The 22,098-nt window shown below is 33.8% G+C and overlaps 1 protein-coding gene across 1 annotated transcript; it reads right to left on the bottom strand.

Moving 5' to 3' along the window:
• Nucleotides 1-120: 120 nt before the first annotated feature.
• LOC134235859 (uncharacterized) lies at nt 121-17,596 on the bottom strand. The gene is made up of 3 exons (XM_062718024.1): nt 17,511-17,596; nt 10,855-11,123; nt 121-1,653 (listed from the first exon to the last, which is right to left on the bottom strand). The coding sequence occupies exons 2-3, from the start codon at nt 11,099-11,101 to the stop codon at nt 1,226-1,228; spliced, it is 675 nt and encodes a 224-aa protein (XP_062574008.1). The 5' UTR covers nt 11,102-11,123; nt 17,511-17,596; the 3' UTR covers nt 121-1,225.
• Nucleotides 17,597-22,098: the final 4,502 nt, after the last annotated feature.

Genomic DNA, 22,098 nt, shown 5'->3' with positions numbered 1-22,098 from the left:
ACATTGATACCAACATTTTTTACTTTTTGACATTGACCTTGGAGTTTAACCTACTTTAAAAGACACTAACCATAATTTTTGAAAAGTTAGGACTAGGACTTTCATATTTCACAAATTTAATCCTTGTGACAAGAACTTTCATTGGATACTAACAACTTTGACCTTTGATCTTGAACTTTGAGTTTGACCCACTTCTTAAAAACTTGACCATAACTTTTTTAACTGTACGGGCTAGGGCTTTCATACCTCACAAATGTTATCCTTGAGAAAGACCTTTCTGAAGAATCCAACAACTTTGACCTTGACCCTGAAGTTTAACTTTTTAAAAACTAACCTTGGCAATAACTTTTGAACAGGTGCTGCTTGGGCTTTCATGTTCAAAAATTGTAGTTTTTGTGAGAAGACCACACATTGGGTACTAACGTATTTGATTTGTATTTAAGAAATTAAAGTTTAATCCTCTGAGGCAGGAGTGTTTCACAAACACATCTTGTTTTTATTTTAATGGTAAGTAATGTTGTTCACGTGCTTAAAAATTGGCAGTTTTCTTCAGTCACCGTAAAAGGTGCAAAGCCCTGCTTTTATTTGCCAGAGGTCATTTATATAATTTCATATAATGTTGATGTACACATTTACATATGAAAGTATTAATTAGAAAAAGCCTCATGTACTACCAAGTTTCAATCAGGTATACATTTAAGTAGTTCCATTTCTATTTTTTTTTCTCTGTGATAACTCTTTAAAAGTTAGAGGAGTTGATTCCTTGATAATTCTATCATAATGTAAATTGAGCAGGTTGATAGGTCAGGAGCTAAGGAGGCCTGATATGCATGTAAATCGATCTCGTGCGCATCTGTCTCTGACGCTAAGGAGGCCAAATATGCATGCAAATCTCATGCAGCTGCCTTTGTGTTTGACGTCATTGAGCGAGGACTATTGAAATTGATCTGGAAGTCATCGTGTAATTTAAATCTAAGTCTACATTTTTAAAGTCTAAATTTACAATTTATTTCACAATGAAATAGAGTTATAAGGAATCACTGTCTAGTTAGTATAGTATGTCAGGGATATCAACGATAGTGGAAAACATGGGATAATTCATGCATAACGGGCTCCGCCCGTTATGCAAATTATCTCATGTTTCCCACTATCGTTTATGCCCTGACATATTATACTAACTAGACAGTGATTCCTTAACACAACATGCAATATACATTTGTGTAAATTATGATAACATTAAAACATGGTCTTCTTCAATTATTTCGTTATTTTTTGCCTTTCTTTTATTTATTTCAAGAACTTGAAGTCTTTTGACTGAAATTGCAAGCTGGGTTTTAATTTTCATTTTTGCAAATTTTGAAGAAATGTGTTCCGTCTCCCGCACTTCATAGACCCAACCTTTTTTGTAAACCTGTTTTCTTTCAATCGTCTTCCCTTGGAGATGATCAAAATCTACACGAGAACAAAATTCCACTGCGGTGTCAAGAAACTTCTGAAGGTCAAATTTTTCGGCTGCTAGGATATAATCCAATAGTGTTTCAACTGTTATGTCTGTATCCGGATTACATTTGCTTATCATAAAGTTCTCACAATCAGCAACAAGAGGAGACTGGTACTCATGTGCCAATGGTAGTACTTGTAGAACATTGTGCCCTGAAAGAAAATTATCTACCGTTATTTTTTGTAATACTAGTAAACTGTTAAAATAATCAAATACAAGAGGCCCATGGGTAACAACACTCATTTGGGTAAGTGTGGCTCTTGTATCAGGGAATTCCTATTCTCGGATGTTACAATTTGAACAAACTATAATCTACATTATCTACTTTTTAAAACACGCATTCTCTGTAAGCACCGAAAAATCTTGGAAACGTCATGTCTCGTATTTTGATGAAATTTTTACCATAGGTGTGTCTTGGTACAAAACTAGTACATATGATGTCGGTAATTCTACACGTGCACTCAGTTGCCATGGAGACAGATCCATTGAATTTGGCCATTTTTGACCCTTTTTGACTAAATGAAAACATGAAAATTGGGGAAATTTCAATGCATATTTATCGGTATCTAATACACTCAAACAAAGTCAAAGAATCATATTCATAACACATATGGTGAAAATTTCATCAAAATTCAAAACATGCTGTTCCAAGCCCTATATAGTAAATTTGTTGGTGCTTACAGATAATGCGAGTTAAATACTAGTTATAAGGCCATTCCAAGTTTTTTCTATGTTTAGCGTCCGCGTGCGCCTTGGTTTTTGACACCCCATATAAGAAAAAAAAAAAACAACATCAGGAGTCCTGAAACTGATTAGTTTAGTCGAAATTTTTGACTTTTGTCAATTATTTCTCCAAATAATTCTGAACAGTAAGTTAATACAGTACAGTAATTGGGTGTATTTTAAGCATTTAATCCCTTGTATTTGCTGAAGAATAGATATATCTTCTATTAAAGCAGTTTAGTTAGATCAAATAATTTGAAGGGCGTCATTTTTATGACTTTAAGCCTGTGTTTTATGTTTTGGCTTGTGTGCTTTTTGCGAATAGGTAGGTAGGTATTTGAAAGATGGGTGGACGCTAAACAGAGAAAAAACTTGGAATGGCCTAACTATATGTTATAGTTATGGCTTTGCTGTTCATCGTAAAATGAATTTTAAAGATTTTTTCCTCATACATCTTTGATCATCCATAATGATTGTGGACACATCCTTCCCGCAGGGTTTACGATTTGAATAAAGATGAATTTACACTACCTGTGGATGCTTCTATTTAAATATGACTGATTATGGCTTGGCTATTATACCGAAAACGATTTTTACAGACTTTTTTTCCTGTACAGTTTTATGAAAAAATTCGCCCATTGTGGTACCTCACTTCCCCCTAGAATCATGATTTGAACAAATCTGATCATATACTACCTGTGGATGCTTAAATGTAAATATAACTGATCATGACTTTGTTGTTCATCATCATGTTTTTTTTTTTTTAAAACTTGCATGTATTCTATGGATTCATGATTTGAACAAACTTGAATCCACACAACGAGTGCTTCCATACAAATAAGATTAATAACTAGAAACTCTTGTTGCTACAGCAACAAAGAAGGTCTTCCGTTCTCCTCTATTTATCTGTATGCAGGATGTTTTTTTCTATTTTAAAAAAGACAGACATATAATAAACTAGTAGACTAATTGTTCAGTGAACAATTATCGACCTTTCTACCTTTTTAAGCATTTCAATTTCATTTGGGCTGAAAGAAGTAGAAAAAAGCAAGAAAATAAATCAAACAGCAAAATTCTCATTTCTCAACTAGGATTTTAGATCGGGCTCGCAGTTGGTATAAATATACTCTAAACAGACTTCCTGGATTATACGAGTCGACTCGGGGATAACCACGAATTCATTGATCACGCAAAGAGAGCACGTTCAAAACATTGTAATACGCTCCTAGGTGTATATATGAGCTTGAATGAGATTGTTTTCGAGTTAAGATGTAAGGGGTAGAGTCTGATTAAAATTACGATATACCTAATAATATGAATAACATGCATTTGATCTGCGCATCAAGACGGAAGCGTAAGTGAAAACGTTGTGAAATGTCCCATGTGTACCTGCATCATATGTGCATTATACATGTATTAAAGAGATGTTTGAAAATATCCTATTTGAGTTGTTTTATGTTTGAAATGGATGGCGATAAATTATTTTAGAGCATGTGAGAAACCTGAGCGAGAGATGCAAGGCAGTTTGTAATTATGAAAAAGGAAAACAGAGAATCGGGTTCGGGTTTTAACATTCCTGACCGAAATTTGCATGAAATTCAATGTAAGTAGCATAAATAAATTTCCAAACATGTAATTCTAGATGGGAAACACAGGGAAGAAACGTGTATTTCTTTTTAATATGCTGAAAGTCGCTACTTCTTGGGATTGTGTTATTCTAGAAAAAAAAATCAAATTTCAAATGAAATCAAGATTCATTCTATTAATATCAAATCCAAATAAAATTGAAATAAATTCCATACACTAAAGAAAGCAAGAGTACTTGGTATTAAAATGTCGCAATAGAGCAGGAGAATCGAATGATATTAACAAAAATTGGAGAAATAGCCAATACGGGCTTTAATTAATTTTTATGCTCAGCAATACAAAATTTCAGACAGAAAAAAAAATGCAGATTTTGCCGATTTTCACTAGAATTTCATTATATTTTAGAGACTCACCTTAAAACTCTCAGGACACTTTCTTTAAGGTCTTTTCTTGCTTTTACTTTGAATCTTATGTCGATATACTTGTCGTTTGACTTGTAGACATTTTCTCTATACTGCTGTTGATTTTTTTTTTCAAGAAAGGAGGGGGGAGGATATAAGCATTTGTTAGAGTAAGAGTTGCAAATACCTCAACGACATTAAACTTGATTGTTACCTTTGGATCAATAGGGGGTCATTTATCAAGGTCAAGGTTATCCAAAAAGAGAGAGAGATAAACTTGAGATTAACACTTGAAGCTGAATCTAGATAAAGGTAATGAATATTTCTTTATTACTTTTTGAGTAAGGGGTCAAAGGTCAAGGTCAAAGGTCAAGGTCAAATATAAATCGACAATTTCTCTAGTTTTCCAATGACCTTGACCTACTCTTCAAGGTCAGAGGTCAAAACATCTGATGCAGTTGTGAATCATGGACATTTTCTCTACACCACGCCGTTCAAAGGGAGGTAACTGCAATTTATCTAAGCTATCTAAATTGCGTAGAAATTGATTTGGTAGGGAAAAATCGCTATTTCTTAGATCAATTCAATTAATATTCAATGTAAAATAAAATTGAAATAAACTCTACATACAAAGGAGATCAAGAATACTTGGTATTAAAATTTCGTATTTGAGCAGGAGAATCGAATGCTATTGACAAAAAGTGAAGAAATACCCAATACAAGCTTTGATTAGTTTTCATGCTCATCAGCACCTACATTTCCGACAGAAAAAAATGTAGTTGTTGCCGATACTCATTAGAATTTCATTATATACTTCAGAGACTCACTGTTAAACACTCAGGACACTTTCTTTGATGTGTCTTCTACTGCAATCTTTAAATTTCATGTCGATCTGTGTCGTCGTTTGAACTGTAGAAAATTTTTCTAGGTTCCTATTGATTTGAAAAAAAAGAAAAAAAAGGGGGGGTATATAAGCATTTGTTAAAGTGAGAGATGTAAACATCCCCACGGACTCAAGCTTGATTGTGACCTTTGGGTCAATGGGGCAAGGTCAAGGTCATTTATCGAGGTCAAAGGTCAAGGTCATTCAAAAACCTTTTAAACTCCAGCTAAATATCAAGCTAAATATAAAAAAAAATAACTCTTGGGTAAGGGTCAAAATCAAAGATGAAGGTCAAACATCAAACTCAAAGGTCAAGGTCATGTGGCATATATAAGCAATTTAAATACTTTTCCAATGACCTTGACCTTTTGACCTTTGGTGTTGTTTTATTTCTTTTAATTGGAAGTTTTCGTTGTTTTTATTTTTTTTATTTATTTTTGGTGGAGCTGACATATTTCAAAACTACTAGTTAGATGCAATAAAGTAATGGAAAAAAAAATGGAAAGAAAAAAGTTGGAATTTTCGATTTTTCAAATCACATCCTGTGACGACCGGAAGTGACGGCGGAGACATTTATCCCTATATCTGTTGTTCACTCTTCAAAGTTTATTATTCTTATAAGTTAAGTGTCTTGATGTCTTACCATAACCAAGATCTAGCTATGTTAACAACTCAGTTTGAGGATAGGAAATCATGAGACCGGAAATCAATTTTTAACAGATATTTGTAGTTACTCTAGACATTTGCAGTCTGAATTAGATGTTCTAAAATCATTTCAAATACTCTTTCTATAAAAGATATTTATGGGATAGTATGAAACTCAAATTATGCAGTTTTTCTCTCATAACCGGAAGTTGCCGTTTTTGTTTCTGGTGGGATGGACATATATCAGAACAACCAATAAGATGCAATAATGTGATGCCGAGAAGTATTCCAAAAAGAAAAGCTGAAATTTCTGATTTGTTTGATCACTTCCTGTGACGACCGGAAATGACGGCGAACGATCTTAGCCCTTATGGTTTTGCCTACTTATCAAGATCTATTACTCATTCAAGTTTGGCGTCTCCATCTCTTACCGTTTCCGAGATCTCTTTGTGATAACTTCCCATATTGAGGACAGAAAATCACGCGACCGGAAGTGAAGTTTACAAAGATATTTGAGGTTACTGTAGACATAAGCAGTCTATATAACATATTTAAAAATCACTACAAATACTTTATGTATAAAAAATATTTATGGAAAAGAAAAATACACAAATTATATAGTTTTTCTCTTATAACCGGAAGTTGTCGTTTTAGTTTCCGGTGGGACTGATATTTTTCAAAAATACAAATAAGATGTTATAATTTGATGCAAAAAATGTTTCATGCAAGAAAAGTTAAAAATTTTGATTTTTGGATCACTTCCTGTGAAGACCGGAAGTGACGGCTGACGATCTTATCCCAACTGAATTTGCTTACTTATCAAGATCTACCACTTATATAAGTTTGGTGTCTTAATCTCTTATCGTTTACGAGATCTCGCTATGATAACTTCTCATTTTGAGGACAGGAAATCACGCGACCGGAAGTGAATTTTACAAAGATATTTGACGTTACTGTAGTCATTTGCAATCTGAATAACATATCCAAAAATCATTATAAATACTTTATCTATAAAAAATATTTATGGGAAAGAAAAATACTGAAAATATGCAGTTTTTCTCTCATAACCGGAAGTTGTCGTTTTTGTTTCCGGTGATACTGATATATTTCAAAACTACAAATAAAATGCTATAACGTGATGCAAAAAAGTTTCAAAAAAGAAAAAGTTGAAATTTTCGATTTCTTTGACCACTTCCTGTGACGACCGGAAGTAACGGAGGACGGACTTAAACATATTGCACAAATCTACTTGTCATGATCTATTATTCCTGAAAGTTTCGTGTCGTAATCTGTTACCGTTCCTGAGAAATCGTCCGGACATGATCTCTTTTGTAAAAACGGAAATCGGACATATTTGACGACCGGAAGTGAATTTTGAAAAACTGAAAACTGCATTTGAAAGATATTTTGATTCTCTATCATCCCTGAAAATTTCATGAGAATCTGTCCAGTCAACTCTGAGAAATCGTCAAAAAAGAAAAGGGAAAATAAAATAATAATAATAATAATAACTAGAGCAAAGCTCGTTGCAAAGCAACGAGTAGGTCTTCCGTCCTGTTTCGACCAGAAGTGACGTCAACAAAAGAAAGCAATGAGCTAAGTTGTCTCCGTTGACTTTATAATTTCAATTTTGCGTCAAAAACTTAAAAAATAAGCTATTTTTGGTTACTTCCGGTTTGACCGGAAGTGATGTTGACGGACGGAAAATTAAGTTTTAATGCTCCCAGTGACATGTGTTACCCAAAAATATGTCAAGAACGACAAAAATATGCATTTTCGTACTACTTCCGGTTTGACCGGAAGTGACGTCGCCGGATGTATTTTGACGACCCAGATAGATTAAGCTTATCATTTTGAACAACTTTGCTTCTTTGACGTATTACAAATTCTTAATACTTTTTGAGATATAAAGGAAAAACTTTTGGCCCCTCTCGGCCCTTAATTATAGGGGCCAGCCCTTTTTCAAAAATATCGTTTGAAAGATCAAGTGATTCTACACTTCTTTTGTTCTATATATCTTAACGAAATATTTGTATGTGAAAAGATATCGAAGAAAAAGTGTTAGAAATTTTAAAATTCTCGACATGCCCTTTTTCGGACCATAGCGAGCGTCGGCGTGCAGCACTTCCGGTGAAAATGAAATACGTATGTCACATCTACATATACTGCTTTATCTTTTCTGAAAAACTCAAGTTTCTATCCTAAGCCGTTTTTGAGAAAACTCGCGGACAAACTGACCCTCTGAAAATCACTAAATCGCGAAAATCTCAAAACCGGAAGTGACGTCATCAAAACAAAAAATTACATATCAGGTTTGTTTGATGTTCTATCAGTCCTGAAAGTTTCATGAAAATCGAGCGAGCCGTTTCCGAGAAATCGTGTGCACAAAATTGGTAAGAAAAAAAAACAATAATAATAATAACTAGAGCAAAGCTCGTTGCAAAGCAACGAGTAGGTCTTCCGTCCGGTTTTGACCGGAAGTGCCGGAAGTGACATCCAAAAAGAAAGCAATGAGCTAAGTCATCTCCATTGACTTTATAATTTCAATTTTGCGTCAAAAACCTTCAAAAAAGCTATTTTTGGCTACTTCCGGTTTGACCGGAAGTGACGCCGACGGACGAAAAATTAATTTTTATGCTCCCAGAGACATATGTTATCCAAAAACTTGTCAAGAACTGCAAAAATACGCGTTTTCCGACTACTTCCGGTTTGACCGGAAGTGACGACGCCAGACGTATTTTGACGACTCTAGTAGATGAAGCTTGACATTTTGAACAACTTTGCTTCTTTGTCGTATAACAAATTCTCAATACTTTTTGAGATATTAAGAAAAAACTTTCGGCCCCTATCGGCCCTTTATTATAGGGGCCAGCCCCTTATCGTTGATATCTTTTGAAAGATCGTCACATTCTCTACAACTTTTGTTCTATATATCTTAACAAAATATTTGTAGATAAAAAGATATCGAAGAAAAAGTGTTAGAAATTTTAAAATTCTCGATATGCCCTTTTTCGGACCATAGCGAGCGTCGGCGTGCAGCACTTCCGGTGAAAATGAAATACGTGTGTCACATCTACATATATTGCTCTATCTTTGCTGAAAAACTCAAGTTTCTATCCAAAGCCGTTTTTGAGAAAACTCGCGGACAAACTGACCCCTTGAATATCACTAAATCGCGAAAATCTCAAAACCGGAAGTGACGTCATCAAAACAAAAAATTATATATCAGGTTTGTTTGATGTTCTATCAGTCCTGAAAGTTTCATGAAAATCGAGCGAGCCGTTTCCGAGAAATCGTGTACACAAAATCGGTAAGAAAAAAAACAATAATAATAATAATAACTAGAGCAAAGCTCGTTGCAAAGCAACGAGTAGGTCTTCCGTCTGGTTTTGACCGGAAGTGCCGGAAGTGACGTCAACAAAAGATAGCAATGAGCTAAGTTGTCTCCAGTGAGTTTATTAATTCAATTTTGCATCAAAACCTTCAAAATAAGCTATTTTCTACTACTTCCGGTTTGACCGGAAGTGACGTCGACGGACGAAAAATTAAATTTTATGCTTCCAGTGACATATGTTATCCAAAAACATATCAAGAACGGCAAAAATATGCATTTTCTGACTACTTCCGGTTTCACCGGAAGTGACGTCGGTGGATACATTTTGACGTCACCAGTAGATTTAGCTTGAAATTTTGAACAACTTTGCTTCTTTGACGTATTACAAATTCTCAATACTTTTTGAGATATTAAGGAAAAATTTTCGGCCCCTCTTGGCCCTTAATTATAGGGGCTAGCCCCTTTTTGTTGATATGCTTTGAAAAAACGTGACATTCTTAACAACTTTTGTTCTATATGTTTTAACAAAATATTTGTAGGTAAAAAGATATAAAAGAAAAGATGTTAGAAATTTTAAAATTCTCGACATGCCCTTTTTCGGACCATAGCGAGCGTCGACGTGCAGAACTTCCGGTGAAAATGAAATGCATATGTCACATCTACAAACACTGGTCTATCATTGCTGAAAAACTCAAGTTTCTATCCTGAGCCGTTTTTGAGAAAACTCGCGGACAAACTGACCCCCCGAAAATCACTAAATCGTGAAAATCTCAAAACCGGAAGTGACGTCATCAAAACAAAAAAATATATATCAGGCTTGTTTGATGTTCTATCAGTCCTGAAAGTTTCATGAAAATCGAGCGAGCCGTTTACGAGAACTCGCGTGCACAAAATCGGTAAGAAAAAAAAACAATAATAATAATAAAAATAGTGGAAAAGAAACCTAAGAATAACAAGAAGGTCTTCCGCTGAAGACGGAAGACCTTAAAAATAGTGGAAAAGAAACCTAAGAATAACAAGAAGGTCTTCCGCTGAAGACGGAAGACCTTAAAAATAGTGGAAAAGAAACCTAAGAATAACAAGAAGGTCTTCCGCTGAAGACGGAAGACCTTAATAATAATAATAAAAAGAAACAGTAGAATCACTATAAGGTCTTCCGTCTGAAACGGAAGACCTTAATAATTTTCCTATTCTTAAGAAAATAAATTAAAAGATTTTTCCTAAATTGAACAGATGATACAACCAAACTTCTGTCTTAGAATTGAAAGAAACAACTTGTGTCATGTTTTAATAAAGAAAATAAACAAGTTTCATCGTATAGATTTTAATATTTTGTTCAACATTTTACAAAAAAGGATTTGAAGTGAAAAATATTTGTGTAGATTAATGAAGATGGTGGCAGAAAGTTAAAATTTTGAACATCGTAGAAGGTTTACAATTTCTCAATATTTAAAACCTTTAATATTTGCATCATTTGAAACAAAAATAAGCCAAGAAATGTATGCATGTACCAATCCAGACATCCATTTTTGGTTGTATCATCCGTCCATATACTTTGATCACCCATATGAACAGCACCCTACCCCTAATGGTCATGATTTGAAAAAAAATTAAATCTGCACTATATTAGGAAGTTTGAATATTTAATAGACAAGGATTCAAAATCAATGTAATATGACAAGGAACAATAAAGGGTATTATCTATGAAATTAAATATTTTATAGAGAAAGTCACAAAACAATAACACACACATCTTTACTCACGCTCACAATAGCTCTACCTGTTATTGCATACTCCATGTTGGGATAAAAACATCTAAGAAACTCAATTACATCTTTAGCCTTTTTGTTGTGAAGAGTGATCTCTTTTGCAGTGCTTTCTTTAAAGCTACTAGAAAACATGGTATTAAATACTGGCGAATGTTGAGACAGGACAGCTTTGTTTACGTGAATTTTCTGGTCTTCTACAAGCAAAGTTACATCTGTTTCTGGAAATTCAAAGTTACCCTTGCTTTTTCCTTCTGCCATGTTATATGTTGCTGTCTACTATCTAAAAGAAAAAAAAATCATAAACTGACAATAAAAGCCCTGTTAAGCTGTTATTTTTATATGATTCCAGTAGTTCTTCTTGAGAGTCTTCCTCTTCACACCTAGATCTCAAGCGACAAGTCAAGAGCTCCACTTTATCATGGGAAGACATCCTACATTGAAGCTAACATCGCTATAGTAGCCCGCGGTCGGGGTGCAGTCGTTAGAGTTTTGCTAGGTAACGTCGCGAAGTAAGGAGTTGATCTATTCCTCGCTGGTTCGAATCCCGCTGCGGGACGAGGAGACCGGTCCTGCAGATGAGAACAGATAAACCAATGTCCCTAGCCGCAATAGGTGTTGGCACAAAACGATCCCTCACTATTCAATGGCTCTAAATCCCGATTATAGATCTTTTGCAGCCCTTAACCGGCAAGTGATGCCGTCTCGATATTAGTGAAAAAAATTACCGAAAGGGGTTACAAACAAACAAACAAACTAACGAATGACACCTCATCTTTCTCATGAATTTCAAATTCTCGCCGCACGCTGGGCGCAGTGGTTAGAGGGTCTGTTCTAGAGTCGCGAAATAAGGAGTCAGTCCATTGAAAGAAACATGCTTAAAAACTTAATCTGCTGAAGCAGCTGGATAAAATAGAATAGAGGATCCATATATGAAATCCATGCATTTAAGTTTGGACCTGGGAGGGCAATAATTACTTGAAAGTGAAGTTGTTTAAACATAATCGTCGCAAAAAGGTCTTGCCGACACAATGGGCAATATTGTAACATCACCCTCATAATTATGGACTCCGTTGAAGATTACGCCAGGCGATGGACCGGATATGAAAAAGAAGACGTTCTCACTTTATCAGAATGTATTAAATGTGTGCGATCCATGTTGAAATCACGTATTAAAGGATTGAGGTGCAATATGAAAACCATCTTTCCTCTGTGTTCAATAATCCAGAAGTGAAAAAAGAACTAAATAGATCACAAGATCAGTATGTACTGGTCCCTGCTGACAAAGCAGGTAATAACATTGTGTTCGTTTGTAGGACTCATTATAATCTAAGTACTCAGAAGTACAGAGAGCCGTTGTAAAGACGAATAATGACCCCCATCGAATAATGACCGGGGGTCATTTTTCGACAGCGAAAAATGACCCCCGGTCAATATTCTACGGCGAAAAATGACCCCCGGTCATTATTCGACGTCGAAAAATGACCCGTTTGCCCGTAGAAATTGTGTCACCACCCTAAAAATTTGCAGAACCCACGTGACGAAAAATGACCCCCGTAGAAAAATAACTCCCTGTCGATTAAAGCTGAAATTTTTAGGGGGCAAAAAAAAATAGATAAAAAAGCATATTGGCCAAAATGCTCACCTGAGCTAATTGGGAATATAGCTATATTTTAAGGTCAATGCGATGATTCAGAATCTAAAGGAGTAAAAGATTTATCGAGCCTAAAGGATTAGGTAAACATTGTTTTTCGATGGTCTCACTGACAGAAAAAATCAGCAGTATATAGTGATCTGGGTGTCCGTCCGTCCATCTGTTACGCTTTTGGGTATCCATCTCTTATCCGCAACTCCTCTTATATATAAAAAGATTTGTTTGTGAAACAGCTTTGCCCCTGTATGGCAACATAGCGAAGATTAAACTTTTCTTAAATGCAATTTAAATATATTGGTACCCAAAGTAGGGTCTTCTCACAAGAAATACAATTGTAAAATAGGAAAGCCCTAGCACCATTTGTTCAAACGTAATGGCTAAGGATAAGTTTTTGAAAGGTAGGTCAAACTCAAAGGTCAATGGGTCAAAGCTGATGGTTTCTTAAGAAAGGTTTAAAGTAACAAGGATTACGTATATGAAGTATGAAAACCCTAGCCCTTACCGTTCAAAAGTTTTTTCTTAGAACGGAGATCTCCAAGGTCAAAGATTTTAGTATCCAATGAAAGGTCATGCTAAAAAAAATACATATGTGAAGTATGAGAGTACTACTATCTACCGTTTAAAAGTTATGGCCATAGTAAACATTTGGCATTTTTGTGTAAAATGGGACAAACTCCAAGGTAAAGGTCAAAAGGTTAAATTTGGTGGTACCCAAGGGAAAGTCTTGTCACAAGGAATACGCATATTAAATATGAATGTCATAGCTCCAATAAATGAAAAGTTATATTCAAGGTTAAAGATTTGCGGACAAACAGACCTCCAGACAGACAGACATACAGACGGACACGATGAAAGTATATACCCCCGAATCTTCGATTACGGGGACATAAAAATAAAATAACTGTCTTCAATTAACTTTTCATATTATGATACAGTATAAAGAAGACGTTACAAAAATGAAAATGTTTGTTCTGATTTTCATATTAAATTCTCTGAAAAGTATACTCAGAACTGAGTAAAAGGGTAGAGTAAAACAAAAATTAAGAAATGTAATGAGTACTGTGTGCTAAATCAAAAGTTTATGTCTACATGTATAGTTTTTGCATTAGAATGTGTTTTTTACACTAGCCCATAGCCTTACAGAGCATATTTTTATACCCACCCGATTATCAACAAAAGCGACAAAAAAAAACTACCCTACCTTTATTTTTCTAAAAGGAGGAACTAAAAAAAATCTACTATTCTACTAATTTTCAACTGTTACTTAGCCACAATACTTTCAAGTATATCTCACTTGAAAATGTTCATTGCAAGTCTGGTTGTTGTACCGAGGGGGGTATGAAAAGAATATGTATTTGCAAAGATTGAAAATATTTCTAATCATATAGTGATAGTCTGCATGTATAGGATGGAATATGTAAAAAAATATACAGCATAGAGGCGTCCTGTCATCCATTTCTATTTTTACTCACTCGTTTGAATGAAACCTTATTAATTCGAACAAATTACCGGTACTTATTTGTACGCACCGATATTAAATTGTCTGCTACAAAGTTCTACTTTTTCCCAACAAATATTTTTTTTCTGAAACAATGTATCAGAGTCAGTAAAGAAAGAAATCATATTCATAAATTTCATCTCCAGCGTGCGTTTGATCCACTTACATGTACCATCTTTGATTTTCTAGGTTTGCTCCTTTATCGGAGAAATGAAGATTAATTGATTGATTGTTAATTGCATAAAACTGATTTGTCAATATTTCAGCAGAGAGAAATGAGGAACTTTATTACCCCTACTTGCTAGCCTAAGAAAAACAATGATCAAATCTATATTCGAACAAATGCATGAATTACTCGAAGGAAGAAAAATTATAATATACAGCATATTTTTCCCTTTCACCTGTTATAAATTTTATATCACTTTAATTAATTAAAGGGGGTCATTTTTCAATGGGGGTCAATTTTTTATAGGATTAACATATAAAATAATGACCCCTAGGACTCTTTTTCTACAAAAAATGATTTTTTCCTACGGTTTGGGGGTCATTTTTTGTTGTTGAAAAATGACCCCCGGTCATTATTCGATGGGAGTCATTATTCGTCTTTACACCGGGCTCATTTACAGAGTAGAATGAATTTCTTACATGAATCACGTTTATATTCTGATGAAAAAATTCGTTTAAAACTGTCAATATAAATGATAAGACACTGACAGTGAGTTTTTCAATCCTAATACCATGGTCTGATTTTGTCAGAATCAGAATTAATCTGGTACCGCAGCTGAATGTAAACAAACAGGCCAGTCTGGTTCCCTCTCCTGCTTTTCCTCGCATGTGTAGAAAACTACGATAACACTGATTTATCGAAAACCCTTACGCTAATGAACTATGTTCTTTGACTTAGGACTGAAGTTTTCAAAGTCATTACTACTAATGTTTATTTTTATGGATAAAACTTTTTATTTTTGTTGCTTTATTTAGTGTTTGTATTATCCCAAAAGTGGTTGAGAGTAAGAACTATATTTTTTCACGTAACTTTAAAATGGCGACTATAGGGTTGACTTCCTGCCTTGAGCAGGATGACATAAGCGGCAATTGCTCTTTGAGCAATAAGCCCGACTAAAAATTGTATTTTATAATTAGGAGAACTTGGATTTAATTCTACAAGTAGTAATGCAACTTAAACTCATATTTCTTTTTCTAAGGAAGAAATTCTTCAAAATCATGTGTCAGTTTTGAATATTTTTAATATCCCTAAGAACCAAAATGATTTTGAACTACATAAACCATATATATATATATATATATATATATATATATATATATATATATATATATATATATATATATATATATATATATATATATATATGGAGTCCGAAACTTCATAAGAATCCTTTCAAACAAAGATACATTCCGGGTTCCAGTAAATGTTCAACCAAGCCTCTTTCTTTACTCCTCACTAAGATATTGACAGTAGTATAGGAAAAATTTCAAGAATGCTGTGTAACAATATATTCAAGAAGTGGTGTGAATCAGATGTGGATACTCAAAAATTCCAAAGTGATTTTGGACAATTTGAAATAACAAGACTTAACCAAAACCAACAGCTTAAAAACTTACAACTTTGCAACTTTATATACAACCCATCCACCTGATAAATTAAAGTCCAGGCTTTTTGATATCATCGACAGCTGCTTTTTCAATGAAAATGGAACTCGTAAATTTACTTACCTTGTCAATGGTCATTTGCAAAATTATTTTGTTAAAACACTTTTTGATTGCACACATAAGTACTCTGAAATAGATTTCAAAAAGATGAATTTCTGATTAACAATATCTATGTTGTTTTTAGAGACCAGGTCTTCCAACAATCTATTAAAATCCCCATGGGTACAAATTTCGCTTTGTTATTAGCAGACCTATTTTAGTATTCATATGAAGCAGAATTTGTACAAAAAAATTTTATATGTGAAAAGAAGAAAAAACTTGTTGTGGTCTTCAACTCAATATATAGATATATCGATGATGGACTGTCAATTAACAATGATAATTTCTATTCCTATGTCGATACGATCCCGGGGAGCTTGAGATAAAAGATACCACAGAGTCTGACACATCTGTTTCATTTTACATTATACTTTAAAAAGACATTAATGGTAATCTAACAACCAAGCTCTATAATAAACGTGATGACTTTTATAACGTCAACTTCCCTTACTTATGCAGTGCATGTTCATCACCTTCATACGGAGTTTATATATCTCAGTTGATTCGATACGTAAGAGCATGCTTCACGTATGAACAATTTCTTAAAACGAGATAAATTATTGACCAACAAGTTGATGAGACAAGAAACAAGAATATCAGCAGTCTCGTTGAAAGTCAAATTGAAAAAAAAAAATGCAAAAAGTATTTTATCATGATTAAATTACGCGATAACATAATCTTTATTCACAACCTACAGTTGTATTTCCCAGTATGTGTACTGTTAAACCACATACTTTCGTGGATTCAAATTTTTGTGGTTTGCAGAAAAACTCTTGGTTCGTTGGGGTTTGTTTTCATTAATGAAGAATTGTTGAGTAAATATATTGTAACATTTTACATTTCATGGTTGACATTAATTCGTGGTTTTCATTATACACCAAAAAAAAAAAAAAACAACGAAAATTAAAACCCCACGAAAATTTTTGATTTCACAATATTTCATATTTACTTCAAAAGTGTTTAAAATGTGAAAATGTGGACCATTACAGAAACAACTAAGAGGGAAACCATTTATGTCTGTGGGTATTTAGATATTCGATAATTTTGTGATAAAGGAATACAAAAATTTAATTATCATCTGAAAGGTGGTAGAAGAAGATTTTTTTTTAGATTTTACCTATATATTCCTATGTGGAACTTTGATCAGCCATTGTGGCCCCGCCCTACCCCAGGGGTCATGATATGAACAAACTTTAATCTGCACTACCTGAGGATGTTTCCACTAGAGTTTCAATTTTCCTGGCCAAGTGACTCTTGAGAAGATTTTTAAAAGATGCCTTTAATTTTTTGCTAATTCATAATTATCTCCCCTTGAAAGAGGGCATGGCCCTTCATTTGAACAAACTTGAATCCCCTTTAGTTACCCAAGGATAATTTGTGACAAGTTTGGTTGAAATTGCTTCTTGAGAAGAAGATTAAAATGTGAAAAATTTACAACGACAACAACGATGACGAGAGACAACAGACAAATTTTAGATCGTAGGCTCAAGTGAGCTAACAATTGAAATAACATCAGGTCAATACAACTGTTTTTGATTTAGAAAAAATCCAAATGTTGATTCATGATCTTGAATTAAAGGAATAATTCCGAATAATTACGAAACACCATGGTAAAATTTACATGATACAACTTGTCGTGTGTTATTAGATAAATAAAAATTTTCCTTTATATTACATTTTTTCCAAACTCAATTTAAAAGTAAAGGAGTGTAGTACAGATATATGAAAAACAAAATTTTATCACTTACCGTTGGATTGGCTTCCTGGATGGATTTTTTGAAAATAATAATCGATCTGTCACTTCTTCTGACCGATTTTAAAGTCTATCATACCCGTTTTCAAAAAATGATTATCGATTAGTTTTATTTTTTGAAAGACGTGATTTGCAATTTGAAATCGCTCAACAAGAACGGGGCGCAAACAGTGAAACTTTGAACAAATGAAAATGTCTTAAATATCGATTGAATATTTGTTGAACATCTCATTAAATAATTCTTTCGCTTATAAAAGTGACACCACACAAGTATACTATAAACATAAGGATTTAAGATCTATACGTGGCACTCAGGGCCATTTAGAAGCATAATGATTTTTTTTAATTGTGCGAAGGCCCATCTGACACGGGATCATTTTTTTTTTTTCAAATTTTCTACTTCATTTTTTTATTTATATACAATTGTTACAATTTACCATTGTATATAGAATAGTTGTCAATTTAATTTATCATAGATTCAACGCAATGAATCCCTCAAAAGATCAAGAATATCCTACACTGACATGAAAATATATGTATGTGCCCAAGAGTGTTAAAAAACAATTGACTGAGTGAAAAGGGGTTTAATAAGAAAAATATCTACAGGCACTGTGAAAAATGAGTCGCAAAATGATACCCGGCCCGTCTCCCATATGGTTATAATAATGACGAAGTCCATGATGCTCAGAGAGACCCAAAATAAGTACCATATCAAAAAGTAAAGTAGGAGGTACACAACTGCATTATTTTATAAAGAATCTGTGAAAGTATCATTAAATTTTATTCAATGGTTTGAGAGGAGTTGCAGATATAGAAAGGGATGGGTACCTTTTAATATTATAGAAAGAATGACCATATCCATACTTTGCTCTTGAAAACCCAAAATATGTGTTCTATGAAGAAATGAATAACAGGTTTCAAAATAGCAATATGTAATAAAGATTTTGTGAAAGCATCATATAATTTCATTCAGTGGTAAAAGAGGAGTTGCGGATAAGAGATGGGTACCCAAAGCGTAACAGACGGATATCCCGATTACTATAATACCCTCCCGATTTTCAAGCGCGGAATATAATAAGCTAAGAGAAATAAAGAAGAATTTGAGGAAAAGAAAGCATACAAAACTTTTCAATCATCCATAATTGCTAGATCTCAGCCCTTTTATTCTTAAACTGTTTCCTTTTACTCCCCAGAACACATTAAAACAACCAAAGGATGTTACAATATCATATATGTCATGCAAAATGATATTCACCAGTGTCTTTGGGGCATTCTTTAACATGAGAATGATGAAGTTTTCTGTTCATGGATAAAAAGACCTATGACATGTGAAAAGGGTATTACAGTAACCGGGGATGCCTTGAGAGATTGAAACTACATGTAGTAAGAATATGTATCTCGTATTTAACCTATTTGTATATAACAGTTTGCATTATTTAATGAACGAGCCTCGTATTGCAGTTTACCTTGGCATGTTTTCGAACTGTGATCATCGATTACTGTATTAATTTTATTTTTCTCCAGGACTCTCTTTGCAATTTTAAATTGCTCAATATATACTAAAATAAAATCGAAACTTTTCTTTACCAATTAAAATTTTTCTTTCAATGCACCATATTTTTCAAATTGTACAACCCAGTAAATCTATAAAATACATTGTATTGAACAAATTCATCAAAACTCGTCTAACGAAAACAATGCAAGAAATGCTATGTAATGAAGAGAAAAGAAATATAGAGAACTATTTTTAATATCTTATGAAAATTTTCAAAACTAGATATACACATGAAGATAAACTATACAATGAACATTCATATGTAATGAATTCCCCACAAAAAGATCAGGATTTACAAGAAAGTTTCTCAGATATTTCCATGTAATTTTCATTTATTTCGAGTGGAACACAAAAAACATACAAATGCAAAATGCTATATAAATGTAGAGAAAGTTTTTACTTACCCGCGCTGTTAATTCACTACTTAATTGTGCCAAGAATCCAATATTAGATAGGTTTAGATAAATTTCTCAAGAATGTAAAAGCATTCAGTCATTTCATTACATATGTATTTTCTTGGTTAAATCCTTTGCACTCGTCATGTTTTGTAATACTCCATAAAAACAGGAAAATTCGTTAAATTTTGACATTTTCAGATGCCCTTCTGGAGACAAGACGATAGAATTTTGAGTATTTTACGTAATTTTGAGTATGTACAATTTAACATTGCCCATCATTTTTTATTAATTAACAAACAACGTATTAAAGTTTTTGTAAAATTTGGTTTAAAAAAGCAAAATATTGGCACTTTTCTGTAATCCTAAAGTAAATCTACCTTAATTTTGAGATTTTGAGACGGTCCCTTTAAATTTTAAATATACATAACAAGATATTGAACATACATCACCAGATTATAGAACATACATCACAATATTTCGAATATACATCACAAGATATTGAACATACAACACAAAATTTTGAATATACATCACAAAATTTTGAATATACATCACAAGATTTTGGATATACATCACAAGATTTTGTACATACATCACAAGATTTAGAATAAACATCACAACATTATCGAATAAAGCAACGTTTTACATTCCATACTCGCGTGGTGCAGTGGTCAGAGCGTCTGATCTAGCGTTGCGAAGTAAGGAGTCGATCCTTACGTCGCGGGTTCGAATTCCACAGTGGGAAGTGGAAACCGGTTCTTCGGATGAGACCGTATTTATAAACCGAGAACCCGTTGTGCAATAGGTGCTGGCCCGAAAAAGATTCCCCATTTCTCATAGGCTCTGAGTGCCGATTAAAGGACAAAATTGTAGCTCTCCATTGGCAGGTGGTGGCGACTTCACATATTGAAAATTTCTCGAAAGAGACGTTAAACTACATACGATCAATCAATCAATCAATCAACATTCATCTGATTAGACTATGATAATTTAATAACATAATCCTCTTCAATATCGTCAAGATTTTTCTTTTTCTTTCATTCATTTCAAGAACGTGAAGTCTTCTGACAGATATTGCATGCTGTGTTTTTGAATCAATCTCTAAAAATTTTTAAGAAATATCTTTCATCTCCTGCACATCATAAATCCATACCGATATAGGACAAATTGGCCAAGCAGGACTCTCTATTTTTACTTCTTTTCGTTCGAATGTCCTTCCATTGAGAAGATCAAATTCGACATGGCCACAAAATTCTACTGCGGTATCCAGGAACGTATTCAAGTCATATTTTTCGGCTGCTATAATGTAATCCAGTAGTGTTGTCACTGTCAGACGTGTTCCCGGTTTGCACATGCTTGCCATAAACTTCTCACAATCAGTTACAAGAGGAGACTGGTACTCGTGTGCCAAAGGTAGTACTCGCAACACATTTTGTTCTAAAAAAAAAAGAAAGAAATCACCATGCCATCTTAAAAATATATATTTACATTCAGTGTTATTTTCTAATGAAATCCATTAGAAAGCTGACGTTCAAATCTCTTTAACACACGCCTAACCTGGTCCCCTGTCTCAACCTTGCCTAGTGACGCGGAGTATACGAAGCATAAGAGGGACAGAGAACCAGGCTAGTTTAACACATGCCAAACCTTGTCACATCGCGTTAGAATACACAGTAGGAACTAAATGCATTTTCAAAACTCTAGGAACACCTAAATGTAGAATGCTTTATTTCAATTTTATGGAAAATAAAACCCTGATGAATTAACGTAATAATACAACAAATATGCGTTTGAAATTTATTTAACAAACATACGTTTGAAATTAATTTTTTCAATTTTTTTCCTCGCAATGTTCGTTTGCATTTTATTAAACTTTGCAACGTCACAAACGGCTTTTAAGCACACCGTTTTAAGGTCGCTAAATTCACATTAAAGATTAACAAAATAAACAAATATGAAGACTTTAAATAAGAGAATGTTAATATGAGCATTGAATTCATATTTTGGGATGTCGTCGGTCCTAACATCCGGTATTTAATTTGTTGACAAGACCAGGTGTGTCACAGAACCGAAGACATCCAAAAAATGAATTTAGTGCTTAAATCGATCTACATGTAATGAAACAATAACATTTTAAGCTTCTGGTACGCTGATACTTGTTTTTAAACTAAACAAGCAATCAACTTTTCAGTTGCATTTCTTTTGGGCCTTGGCGGGGGAAGGGGTGTTCCAAAATAAATCGAACAAGCAAAAAAAAAAAAAAGAACCTTATTCACTGTCCAAATTCGGGAATTTGCCAGTGCGAAGCCTTACAGCAACAAAAAATAAGGGACCAGGCAGATATGATAAACATTATGAACTTTTCAATGGTCAACTTCCCTTACTTATGCAGTAATATTCCTTCATAACCCACATACGTTATTTATATCTCTCAGTTGATTCGATACGCAAGGGCATGCTCTACAGCAAATAAAATTTATCATGTCAAATGCTAACTGACCTTTTTCATACTATTGTTTAACTATTATATAAACAAGGATTTTTTCCCCATCATATCCCTATCATGACAAGAAGCATACGGCGGGTGTGACCGGTCGGCAGGGGATGCTCACCTTTCCATGGAAACTGAT

This window comes from Saccostrea cucullata, unplaced genomic scaffold (assembly GCF_032062105.1).
Source record: "Saccostrea cucullata isolate Sc308-1 unplaced genomic scaffold, CSIRO_AGI_Scuc_v1 ctg16253, whole genome shotgun sequence".
Lineage (NCBI taxonomy): Eukaryota > Metazoa > Mollusca > Bivalvia > Ostreida > Ostreidae > Saccostrea > Saccostrea cuccullata.
The sequence above is the reverse complement of the archived record's forward strand: the minus strand, read 5'-3'. Positions and strand labels throughout refer to the sequence as shown.

Bases quoted from the DNA above. Each gene is read 5' to 3' on its own strand.
- LOC134235859 (XM_062718024.1), bottom strand. From the start codon at position 11,101: ATGGCAGAAGGAAAAAGCAAGGGTAACTTTGAATTTCCAGAAACAGAT. The intron at 1,654-10,854 runs GTAGAGCTATTG...ATTTTCTTTCAG, and splicing joins CATGGAGTATGCAATAACAG to GGCACAATGTTCTACAAGTA.